Source organism: Macaca nemestrina, chromosome 6, assembly GCF_043159975.1.
Source record: "Macaca nemestrina isolate mMacNem1 chromosome 6, mMacNem.hap1, whole genome shotgun sequence".
Taxonomy (NCBI): Eukaryota; Metazoa; Chordata; class Mammalia; order Primates; family Cercopithecidae; genus Macaca; species Macaca nemestrina.
The window spans coordinates 122,627,040-122,640,018 of NC_092130.1; the positions used below are offsets into that span (position 1 = coordinate 122,627,040).

At 34.8% G+C, this 12,979-nt stretch overlaps 1 protein-coding gene across 1 annotated transcript in view; it reads right to left on the reverse strand.

Annotated features, from left to right (window-relative positions):
- Positions 1 to 12,979, reverse strand: part of LOC105499359 (integrin subunit alpha 1) — a 167,868-nt gene that overhangs the window by 18,357 nt on the left and 136,532 nt on the right. The window contains exons 20-24 of the mRNA XM_011771899.3: positions 10,981 to 11,061; positions 8,906 to 8,982; positions 6,484 to 6,573; positions 4,644 to 4,746; positions 812 to 925 (exon numbers count right to left, since the gene is read on the reverse strand). Of these exons, the coding sequence (XP_011770201.2) occupies positions 812 to 925; positions 4,644 to 4,746; positions 6,484 to 6,573; positions 8,906 to 8,982; positions 10,981 to 11,061 (465 nt within the window). The remainder of the gene's footprint in view (positions 1 to 811; positions 926 to 4,643; positions 4,747 to 6,483; positions 6,574 to 8,905; positions 8,983 to 10,980; positions 11,062 to 12,979) is intronic.

Genomic DNA, 12,979 nt, shown 5'->3' on the forward strand with positions numbered 1-12,979 from the left:
TCTCATTCAATGGTAAAAATATAAAGGGGGTGCAATATTGCTATTATTTGGGATGTGAGTAAATACAATTATACTATTTTGTTTGCAGCTGTGCATGCTTAGGCACAATTAAGAAGCCACTTTATAGAGTTGTTTGATTATCACAAACCAAGGAAAAGGATAACAAACATTTCATAACAATGGATTATCTAAAATCTGCTCTAGTGGATTGAACAGTGGTCCCCAAAGATATACCTAAATCCTCCTAGAACTAGTAAATGTGACTTTACTTGGAAATAGGGTCTTTGCAGATATAATTATATTAAGGATCTCCAGATGAGATCACTGGATTTAGGGTGGACCCTAAATCTAATGACGAGTGTGCAGAAACCCAAAGAGAGAAGGAGAACACACAGAAACACAGAGAAGGCCATGTGAAGACAGAGGCAGAGATAGGAGTTACGCTGCCGCAAGCCAAGGAATGCCTAGGGTTGCCAGCTGTCACCAGAAGCTAAGAAAACAGCATGAAAAAGAGTCTCTCTTGAGCCTTCAGAGGGAATTAACACTGTCAACACCTTGATTTTGGACTTCTGGACTCCAGAACTGTGAAAGGATAAATTTGTGTTGTGTTAAGTCACTTGATTTGTGATACTTTGTTACAGCAGCCCTAGGGAATAATACATCTATTAGTATTTGCTTTTAATTGTCTCAATACCTGTCCATGTTACTTCGGTAAAACTCTTTATTACAAGTATCATGCCGAACAAAAGGCTTAAACATAAAGTGGAAAAGATAACAGTAATGACATAATTCCAAGGCACACATGACTTACATCAGAAGATGACAATCCAGTTGGGTATAGCACAGGATAACCATTTGATGTCATGTTGGGGAATGAAATTGACAGCTTAAGTTCTGGCATTGGAAAAGATCCACTTTTTCTAATCTACAAGAAAAAAATGGAAATGTAATCTTTCTTCCTCTTTTAATAGAATTCTTTCTGTCTTATGTAGGACTTTGTTTTCTAGCTGATGAAGTAAGTTGTGTAATATTTTGAATCCCCAAACGAATGTAGATCCTTTATGGTGCTGTACAGAGAATTGGCATAATTCAGCTAGCAAGAAAATACGGACACTTAACAATCAGTAGCTGTATATATCAGCTATAATCATATTGTTCCTCCATCCCCCATTCTCTTAATAGACCTGGGATTAATAGAAAAACAGAATTGGAAGTTTTTATCAGTTATTATGTTCTTGCCATGCTCATTTTTTTTTTTAAACATACCACTCTTTTTGAAACTGGAAAGAAGGGAGGACCATGGAACAATTTAGATTTTTGGTTGCCTTTACCCAGTTTGACATAATTCCCTAAACCCATAAATCGTCTCTAATACTGGCTAGATGGGATGTGCCACTACTATACAGGCAAACCAGACTCCCATCTGCTTCCCTTCACAATTCTACCCCCAGCTAGGGCTACTGTGCCCTAGCTAGGGCTACTGTGCTGTTGATAATCTGGTTTTATGAGAGTCAGATTAATTGTCTCCATTCGTTTTTATCCACTAACCCAAAATTTCCACTTAGCATCATGTTCTGCTACCAGTAGTGAGTATAGCTCAGAGGAAAATGTGGGCAGGATGAAGTTCAACAGGAAACTGAACTCACTATCCAGAGGTCTTTGCCTGCTTAGAAGGTGCAACTGAACTGGGACAACCGGGTGCAGTGGTCCCCTTCCCACTGCTGAAGCATAATCTGCAGGCCCAAAGCTTACGGCATCCCTGTGCAGCATCTTTACCTGGGTAGGGAATCCCTTGATCTACATAGATAGATGCAAGGAAAGCCAGTGATCTACCCAACTGAGCCTTCCAGACTGATAGCTCCTCAGATCTGAAGCAATTTCCTGGGTTGGTAAAGATTAAATACATCCTTTAGTCCTGGAATTCCGGGGGTTTCTGACTAGCTGCGCCTGGAGTTTTAAACATGCTCCCTAACTCTTATCTTCCTGATTTCCAGTCACATTCTGTTTCCTGATATTCAGTCAGAAATCCTGTGTTCTGTAATTACCATTTTTTTTGATTAAAATATGTTCCTTGTAGAAACATTGGAAAATACTGAAAATAAACAGAAAATAAAAGTTTCCTATACTTCAACTACCTTGGTAACATTTTAGTGTATGTTACCTGTCTTTACTATTTACATATATGCATATTTATAAAATTTGTATCACAATAAAATACAAAGTTTCGTACCCTGTCTGTAAAATGTATTATGCTATAGCATTTTCCTTTAAATGTATAAGTTTATTGAGAATATGACTGTTCATAACAACCACAATATCAATATTGTTGACTATGTGCCACACACTGTGCTCATCTTCTTATATGCATTATTGCCTTTAACCCTGTTAACAACTCCAGGAAGCAGATCCTCTTATTATCTTTGTTTTTTCTATGAGGTAAGAAGGTTGGAATGAAAATTAAGAACTTTCTAAGATCACAAAGCTAGTACAGAACAGCATTATGGTCTCTTACACCAAAATGTGCCTTCTAAAATATTACATAAAGTAGTTGGTGGGACTGTAAACTAGTTCAACCATTGTGGAAAACAGTGTGGCAATTCCTCAAGGATCTAGAACTAGAAATACCATTTGACCCAGCCATCCCATTACTGGGGACATACCCAAAGGATTATAAGTCATGCTGCTATAAAGACACATGCACACGTATGTTTATTGTGGCACTATTCACAATAGCAAGAACTTGGAATCAACCCAAATGTCCATCAATGACAGACTGGATTAAGAAAATGTGGCACATGTATACCATGGAATACTACGCAGCCATAAAAAAGGATGAGTTCATGTCCTTTGTAGGGACTTGGATGCAGTTGGAAACCATCATTCTCAGCAAACTATCGCAAGAACAGAAAACCAAACACCGCATGTTCTCACTGATAGGTGGGAATTGAACAATGAGATCACTTGGACACAGGAAGGGGAACATCACACACCAGGGCCTATTGTGGAGAGGGGGAAGGGGGAGGGATAGCATTAGGAGATATACCTAATGTAAATGATGAGTTAATGGGTGCAGCACACCAATATGGCACATGTATACATATGTAATAAACCTGCACCTTGTGCACATGTACCCTAGGACTTAAAGTATAATGAAAAAAAAAAAAAGAAAAAAAAATTACATAAAGTCTCTCCATTGAATATATGATAATCTCTTCACTAAATATATGATAATTTATTTAAGTAATTTCATTGTGTTAAGTGTTTAGATTGTGCCCATATAATTAGTTTTTAAACTATTATAAATAACATTGTTAAGAACATCCCTGAAATCTTTGTTTCTATCACCAAAAATTTCCTAGGGAAAATTTCTAGCAGTAAACTTACTGAGTTTCATCTTAAAAAAAGTTCTTTTTAAAAAACTCCGTTATTCCAATTCTAGAATTTACTTCAGCAAAATAATCAGAGATACACACATAGTTTTGTGATCAGGAAGATTCCTAGCAATGTAATTCATATCAACACTTTAATAACAGAGAGCACCTATTTCAAATCTGGACCCTAATAAGTTACAATATATAAAGATCTACAACAAAGTCTTTTTGTTTTCTTTCTTTTTTTGCTGAATTTTCTAGTTCAGGGAAAGTGAATGGGGCTGGAGAAATCCGATAGCCTGAATTCCAAAAATCTATCCTAGAATCCAGTAGAGTGATTGGCATTTATGCTAATTTCCAGGGTATATCTTGTCGTAGGAATTCTAGCAAAGAGTACAAATTTAAAAAAATGAAATTAATCTTGGGAGTATGTGTTTATTTATATTTTGTGAGATAACTTTTTTTTGGGGGTTGGCAATTCCCAAAGGGATTGAGGCTATTTTCATTTATAATTTTGTTGCATTATCTCATATTTTTGAATACATATTTAATCCATTATTTGAATTGTGTTCTCTTTTTTCCTTGAGTAATTTTAACTTGAGTCTGTGTCAGTAACTAGCCATTACCTAAAATAAAATTCCATGATTGTTTGCCATAGCGGTTAGGAAGAGTTTGTTATGAAGGATTTAAAAGGAAAAATAAATGTAATAGAAAGCATCACTTAAGGAGGTGGTAGTACCAACATGAGTGATTGATAGTACAATGCATGTGAAAGGCAACAATAAGGAGAACATGATACATATTTATTCGTTGCGTAAAAAAATTTGCCAAGACAATTGTGATAACAAATTTCTGATATAGTCATAATTAATGAAAACGTACTTTTTTCAGTCAAACTGGAAAAATAATGCAAGTAAAGTCTACAGGTTTATTGGTAGCATCTATCTAGTTCCATAGTTTATATTTTTTTCTAGAAAGCCATTCTAATGGTATGTCATTTTGAGGAAATTAGAGACTTAGATCTCTAAATTGATTTGAAAATATAATTACCACAAATTTAAACATTCAGTGGAATTACAAAGAAAAACATAAATGGAAAATTATAATTATATATAATATGCTTATATTTATGTTTATGAAATTATAAAGAGAATATGCTGGAATATAGAGACTAAACATTGAAGGAACATGTTTTTATGCATCTGTTAATACTTTAATTTATATATTTACAAATAATTCCATTAGAATACTATTTTAGAGGTAATTTCTTACCAGGTAGAAGATATTAATTTCATTTCCAATGTCCTCCGTAGAATTAATAACTTCAGGGACTGTCTCATTGGCAGCAATTGAAATGTGGTATTCACTTGCAGAGCTTAAAAGAATTAATTAGAAGAAGAAAAATAAAACATAATAAAGTTTAACTTTTATTTGGCCTCATTATTTTCTTTCTCCATATCATGTAATTCCACAAAAATATTTGTAGGGATTTCAAATCACAGGGGAATTCATTTACCTTGAAAGCTAAAATTAAATCTTTGAGGAGAGTGAAAAGGATTATATAATTTAGTTCAATAATCACTGATGCTTATTTGTCCCCAAAATGCTAGAATATGAGTTTTAAAAGTTAAAATTTCATTGTTAACAAGTGAAAAATTTCCATAAATTCACTAATACCATTTATACCTATTGAAAAATGAAGTTAAAAGTAATGCTGAATTATAAATAGATTTAAAATTTTTGCCATTTCATAATTTAAAGTCCTATATTTACTGCTAAACTTAAAAGTTTAATCTTCTCCACACAGTCACCATCTTCTTTGGATGAACTTGGTAGAGTAAAATAGCATGTTTTTAAGCCGCACTTCAGTCAAGGGAAGACAAAAATATTTTTAAGTGTTCGCCAAAATTTGATTTTAAGTAAATGGAAAACTCTTGGGGAAAAGTCAGTGCATCAATAGAAGTGCATACAGAAAAATAGAAAACAGCCAACAGAATTTAAAGGCTGAGAAATATTAGCACAATCTATATGTATATCCTATAATCATGCCATTTTTGTAGTCTCCAGTTAGTACAGAGAGAGTGCCATAGATAATAAATGAAGCCAGAAGGAAGATATTGAATGTTCCCAATGCAAAAAAAGATAAATGTTTGAGACGATGCATGTTCTAATTACCCTATTTAATTGCTATATATTACGTGCATCACAACATCTCCAAGCACCTTATAAGTATGTACAATTATTATGTGTCAATTTAAAATAGTTTTCAAATTAAAAAAAAAAAAAAAAAAAGCATGTGAAATGGTTTAAACTAACACTTCCTGAATATATAACCTTGGGTAAATTAGCCTCTCCGAACCTCAAATTCTTCAACTGGAAAATGGAGATAGTAGTTGTATTTGAACCATAGCATTATCATAAGGATCAGATAAGACAGAACACAAAGGCTCAATAAATGTTAGCCACCATTATTAAAAAATTAATAAAATGATAAGACTTTTAGAATAAACCAACTTGCCAATGATTCTTATACTTTATATATACATTGCACATGTTTATTTAGCAAAAGCTTGGAATTCTGCTTAAGCAGGGAAAATTATAGAGAGAAAGTTTGTTAACATGGTTTGTGTTTGGATAGATAAGAAGTTCTTAAGAGAAAGAATGGTTTATGAATGGTGGAAGAAATAAACAGTTCTTATCAATGAGAAATGCTTTAATCGTGTGTGTCCAGATTGAGAAGACTGATCAGCTTCCACAGGATGAGAACAATGACCAAGAAATATGCTGGTGGCCTCTAAGAAAATATTGTGTTTTGTGTAGGATTTTTGGGTCTTCAACTTGCATTCAGGAGTTAATGCTGGACAGCGAATGCAATCTGGAATCACTAACACCTAACATTTTGGGTTATGCATTAGGATGCATGAGAATTACCTGGAAGGCTTGTTTAACCCCGTCCTCTGAGTTTCTGATTCGGTAGGTTTCGGGTGGGGCCAGAGAATTTGCCTAACAAGTTTCCAGAAGATGCTGATGCCCTTGGCCAGCCAGGGACCACACTTTCAGAACCACTGGGTTAACAGAAAGGCATCAACATAAAAATGCAGTTTTCTCTTACCTGTAAAACTGTAGTCCAACTTCATATTTTACCGGAATAGAAATGTTTACTACATTATCAGAAAGGGTTTCAGGAGGTTCTTCACTGTCGCTAGAAAATACACAGCACATTCAGACAAACCATTAAAATCTTGACTATTTAGAGATATTTCTAAGTGTTTGAAAGAGAAGCTTGTCCTGGCAACTAAATAAAAGCATCTAAGAGTATAATTTTTAATTATTTTTTAAATTGGGGTGAAGAAGGAGATCAGAAATGATTGGTATGGTTGAACGTTCCCAAGTTGATTCTGATGTGCAACTAGAGTTGACAATCACACTGACTTACGTTTTTCAAAATTTTATGACTATAATGATGAGAATCCCTGGGTTTAATTGTTAAAATACAGAGATAACTGGGCTTCCCTTAGAAATGTGGATGTAGTGGTTCCAATTTGGGGCCCAGGAATTTCTGTTTTTACCCACATATCTACCCCCAGGTGATTCTTATTTATCACAGATGAGGACTTAGCAAAGATAAGTGATTAGGGTCACACAGCTGAGAGTAAATCTAAAATCTTTTGTTTTCTTCTTTAATAGTCTTTCTATACTAAGTACTTGATGATCATATTATTTGTTAAGCACTGATTTATTCCTTTGATTTTGGTTATCACTTTAATTACATATTATGTAAACACATGTATATATGTGTATACACACATATACATACTTCTTCATATTAGAAAGCACATACAAATGATACAATGAGTAATGAACACTGGCTCCGGGGCCAGAGAATGGGATTGTTCTTGGACACTGATATATGTTGGTCAAATTACTCATCTGTCTTTGCCTTGGTTTCTTCATCTATAAAATGGGATATTAAATGAGTAATACATGATGATTAAATGAGTAATAAGTATAAAGTGCTTAAGACTGTGCTTAGGACATAGGAAATCTTCAGTGTTAGCTTTCATTATTACTATCACACATACCCCTCCACCAACTGACCAAGCACCTAACATATTGTCTCACAGAATGGGCATAAGAGTACTTTTTAATGACTCTGGTTATTCCCAAATGTGTAAAGTGGCTCAGAAGCAGCAGGACAGAGAAAGCTAGCATGCTGCCTTGGATTATAGGTATTTGTGTGACTCAGCTCTTAGCGTGAATGGTCCCCTTTTCTCTCACCCATTCCACACAGAGCCTTCCTAAATCAGTCTCCATGAGCAGCAGCTCTGTACAGATGACTTTACCTCTCAGAAACTTTACTGGCTTTTCATGGTCTGTTCAATTCAGAAATAATACCTTGACTGACATTCAGTGCCTAGCGTAATATGATAGAATGCACACTTCCTGCTTATTTCCATTGCTACTTTATGTATTCTTTAGGTTTCAGCTAAAATTGATAACCTTTTTAAGTAAGCTGTATATTTTGCCTGAAATGCTCCACCTAGTGCTATTCACTGACCTCTCTGTGAAAGGCTGTCTACCCTTCAACGTCTTTCTCAATTATAATTTCCTTGATAAAGCTTTCTTGGGTTCCCATTGCCAAGTAGAAATTATTTCAGCTTCCAGTAATTTTCTGACACAGCTTTATATCTCTATAATGGATTGTTTTTATTCTATCCCAGGTTACAATAATTTTATGCTAGTCTCAACCTCCTACTGTAATACTTACCTTATGTAATTTTTATATTCCTTACAGTGACTAATTCAGTATCAGTGACCGATTCAATATCTTGTGCATAATAGTTGTCAAATAAAAGTTTGTTGAGTTGACTTAATGTACAGAATTAATTAATCCATTAATTCATTTCTCCAATTTATTCATTTAGTCTACATCTATGTAGTGATTATAATATGGCAGGCACAATGCTAGTCACTGTGAATAAAACAGTAAAAGACACTATCTCACTGGAGACAGGTCAGTGGATAAATACAATTGGAAGAAAGACCACTATTTCACTTTCCTTATTGGGCCTTTGCTGTTGTTATTCTGTGTGTTCTATGATACCTTTCAGAAGTTCTGACTGATTTGAATAAAGTATATTAAATTACAAAAGGATATCACAAAACTTTAAGTCCATCTAATGATTCATTTGACCTCGATGGGCAGTCAGTGAAAGTTTTTAAATTATCAGTAAATTTTTTATGAATTTAAATGCAATTTGGCAGATATAAATGATATGTGATTATGGTATCTTCTATAGCTCATTGATTTAATCTAGTTAGGTGAATCATTTCTATTAAATGAAAATTTCTTTATTTTACTAATCATTCATAAGGGTGTTTTTGTGAAGCAAAGTGGTTAATTGCCTTCCACTTCTACTGATCTCCTACAACCTGGAAGAAACTGTCAGTGAGTTTATAGAGCAAAATATTCAAAATACACAGAAGCAGCGATATACATTCATATACTTATATTTATACACATGTAAACCCACCTTGTTGCATTTAAATAAATGGTCACATTTTCCATGAGATAGGATGTGTTAAACTGAAACAATATTTTGAAAGTTACCTATAAAATAAAAATAAGTCTTTAGTAACAGATAAGAAATTGTTTACTTTGACTAAAATATTCAATTTCCACAAATGACATTACCTAAACTCAAATTATGAAGTTATTTGAGAAACATTGTCTTACAAAATGAAACCTTATTGTATCTCAAAAATAGAATAATATATAATATACACATTCTTTTCAATGTGAATGTGTACCATGTTTTACATATTGCTATGATGTGAATGTTTCCCCTCAAAATTCATGTGTTGAAACCTAAACACCAATGTGACGATATTAGGTGATGGGGCCTTTGGGCAGCTGATGAGATCATAAGGGCAGAGCCTGCATGAGTGGGATGAGTACCTTGTAACAGGGGACTCAGGAAGCTGCCTCCCTGCTTCTGCTATCTGAGGATGCATTGAAAAGACGTCTTCTATGAAGCATGAAATGGGCCCTCACCAGACACTGGATCTATCAGTGCATTTACCTTGGACTTCCCAGCTTCCAGAACTGTGAGAAATAAACTTCTGGTTTATAAGCTACTCAGTTTATAGTATTTAGTTATAGCAGCCAGAATAGACTAAGAAACATGTTAAATAAAATGTATAGGAGGTCACTGGTTTGGACTGAGCTCTTGCTCTAGGCCCAACAGACTAAATAATGCTTAAGTTCCACACCATAAAGCCGAAATTGAATCACTTGTCTGAATTTTTGAGAGATGAGGAAAGTGAGAGATAATCACCAAATCCCCAGTCAAGCCAGTTTCAGACAGCATGATAAGAAAATCCCCTCTACTTTCACTTTTACAAGGAAAATAACTTTGAAATGACCAATCAACTTTTCGTTCTGTTTCTGCTTTCTTTAGACCTTTTCTGTCTGTAAAGCCAACATCCTCTCCTCAGCTCTTCCATCACTCATTTTATTTTACAGAATAAGGTGTTGCCTGATTCTAGAACTGCAAATAAAAGTCAATTAATATTTGGAAACTAAATTCATTCCATAGAAAAAGAAAGTAGATTAGTGGTTGCCTGGGATTGGGAGAAAGGCTGTTGAGGAAAATCAGAGTGACTGCCAATGCATATGTGGTTTCTTTGTGGTGTGTGAAAATGTTCTAAACTCAATTGTCATAATGACTGTACAATTTATAATTTGGTGAATGTACTAAAATCCAATGAAATACACACTTTGAATGAGTGAACTCTATGCTACATGAATTATATCTCAATAAGGCAATTGGTTTTTAAAAAGAGAGAGATGGAAGGAGAATTTCTGAATTAAGTTCTACACCAATCTATTTGAAGCATTCTTTTTCTTGAAGGCCAGAAACACCTACTACCCAGGAGACTCCAATAACAGAATCTCCCAGCTCCATTTTATGAGATATGTTATCTAATATAAATTAGATATATTACATAGTATAAACTTTAAATCTTGTCTTGGTGTTTGAGTTTGCCTGTGTGAGAAGTGTTACAAGGTTGTTACAATATGTTTCTGTTATTTATAAATTGCCTGGTATAACGTATTGTGTACCTTATACCTTGTACAAAATACCTTACACCAGGCAATTTATAAATAACAGAAATATTTTGCTCACAGTTCTGAGGGTTGGGAAGTCCAAGATCAAGGCACCAACAGATTCAGTGTCTGGAAACACCCAGTTCTCATAGATGGTACCTGCTATGTGTTCTCGCATGGTAGAAGGGATGAGCAGTCTCCCTCAAGCCTCTCTGATGAGGGCACTAATCCCTTATGAGAGCTCCACCCTCTGGACCTAATGACTTCCTAAAGGCCTCATCTTTTACTACTATCACATTGGGGATTAAGTATTAACATACGAATTTTGTTGGGGCACAAACATTCTGACCATAGCATATTCCAATCTGTCACAATTTTGAACTGAACATTTTTCATCTGTATTATCCTAAACTACCATTGGAAGGATTTATATGTTTGTCTTTGCACATACTACTTTTCATATTCAATTTCCACATGTATTTTGTATAACCTGCTCACCATCTCTCCTTTTCTCAGGAAGGGATATCCAACTTTACATGTGATATTATGATTGGATTCACAACTGTCTTTTTGGATAGCCTAGGAAGAGAAAGTAAACAGAATCAGAGCGGACAAGCAGCTGAAATACTGAAACGTGTTCTTTCAGAATTTTCCCAGATGTGTCTTGGTGACTGCCTTGCCAGTATTTTTGTCTTGATTTAGCTGGAAGAGGAACAGAATTCTGGGACCAGCTGTTCTACACTCATGGAAATCCTAAAACACCACTTGTGGGTGCCTGAAAGACAAAGCATATCTCACAATCCTGCCTACATCTTCAGTTTTAAAATGGAAGTACTAATAGCACCCCCTCACAGGGTGATTGCGGTGGCTGCATAAAATAATCCACACACCCAAGACTGGCACAGAGCAGCCTTCATTGAATGTCAGTCATTGGAGGAGTTTAGTGCAGTGGATAAGAGCATAGGCTCTGACCCATGACCACCAGAATTTAAACCCTGACTGCACCACTGTTAGCTTTATCCTTGTTAAGATTCCTCACCTCTCTCGGACTGATTTTCGTTCAAGTGGTTTAGTCATATACTCTATTTTGTGCAATTTAAAATGCCATTGAACATGAGATATGCCATTATTTTTACATACCCATAAGAAGGAAAAATAACACTGCCAGGTAAATAAACATGTTAGCAATTGTAAAATGCAATTACAAGAATGTTAAAACAGGAAAAAAAGGTTTTAGCTTCGCTTCTCTGCAGTACAGTCATACCTACTTACAAAATAATTAATGAAAATTAAATAAGTGAAACCCTTAGAACAGGGCCTAAAACATGATGTGACTCAATAAATGGTTGCCATCGTTATTACCGTTGTTATTGTTAATATACACAGAAGAGATGCACTGTCAGATTTTTAGCTATGCCTCTCTGCCAGGCCATTAAATCAGCTGAGGAGGATATAGGCAATAGTTTTTAATAGAGAATAAATTTGTGGTAATATTTTCCCCAAGATTACTTTGTTCATTTATATTTATAATTTTAATAATTATTATTATTTTTTGAGACAGAGTCTTGTTCTCTCTCTGTCACCCAGGCTGGAGTGCAGTGGGGTGATCTCGGCTCACTGAAACCTCCGCCTCCCAGGTTCGAGCAATTCTCCTGCCTCAGCCTCCCAAGTAGCTGGGACTACAGGTGCACGCCACCATGCCTTGCTAATTTTTTGTATTTTTAGTAGAGACGGGGTTTCACCGTGTTAGCCTGGAAGGTCTCAATCTCCTGACTTCATGATCCGCCCGCCTCAGTCTCCCAAAGTGCTGGGATTACAGGCATGAGCCACTGTGGCCAGCCTATAATTAATATTCTTAATTAAATCCAAAGTATAGTAATATAGGACATTATTTTTAGGTTTGTCTTAGTCATCATGTCTCTAAGTGACATCCTAATAGATAGAGAGAAATGTCCGTGAAATCTGAGTTTACAGAAAGTAGACAATAGTGTTTTAATACTACATATAATATTAATAAGTGCATTGTTTTTAATATAAATTGTATGTAATATTAATTAATATAAATATACACAAAATTTTAACTCAGTGGGATTCATTTGGAGATCAGAATTAAAAGCAAAGTTCAAATTTGGAAATGCTGATTACCTCTGATATAGCATCTTACACAGATTAATATAGTTTTTTTGCCAACATAATAAAAGAAACTTCTGTTACGAATCAATAAGACACAGTTATTTAATACAAGTATCTTGCCAAAGTAAGGACTTTGCATAGAAAGGGATATATGACATCTTGATTTTCCTGCAGGTAAAATTGTTTTGCTCAACACAGAGGAAACTCTCTGTACCTCTGTTAAACTGTTTTGGCTTTGACTGTTGTTGTTGTCCTTGACTCCGTTTCAGTTTCAGTGGTTTCAGGATTTTGTAAAACATACAATTTTTATACATGAGCTATCCTTTCCTCATACAGAATCTAAGAAAAGACATACATATTTGAA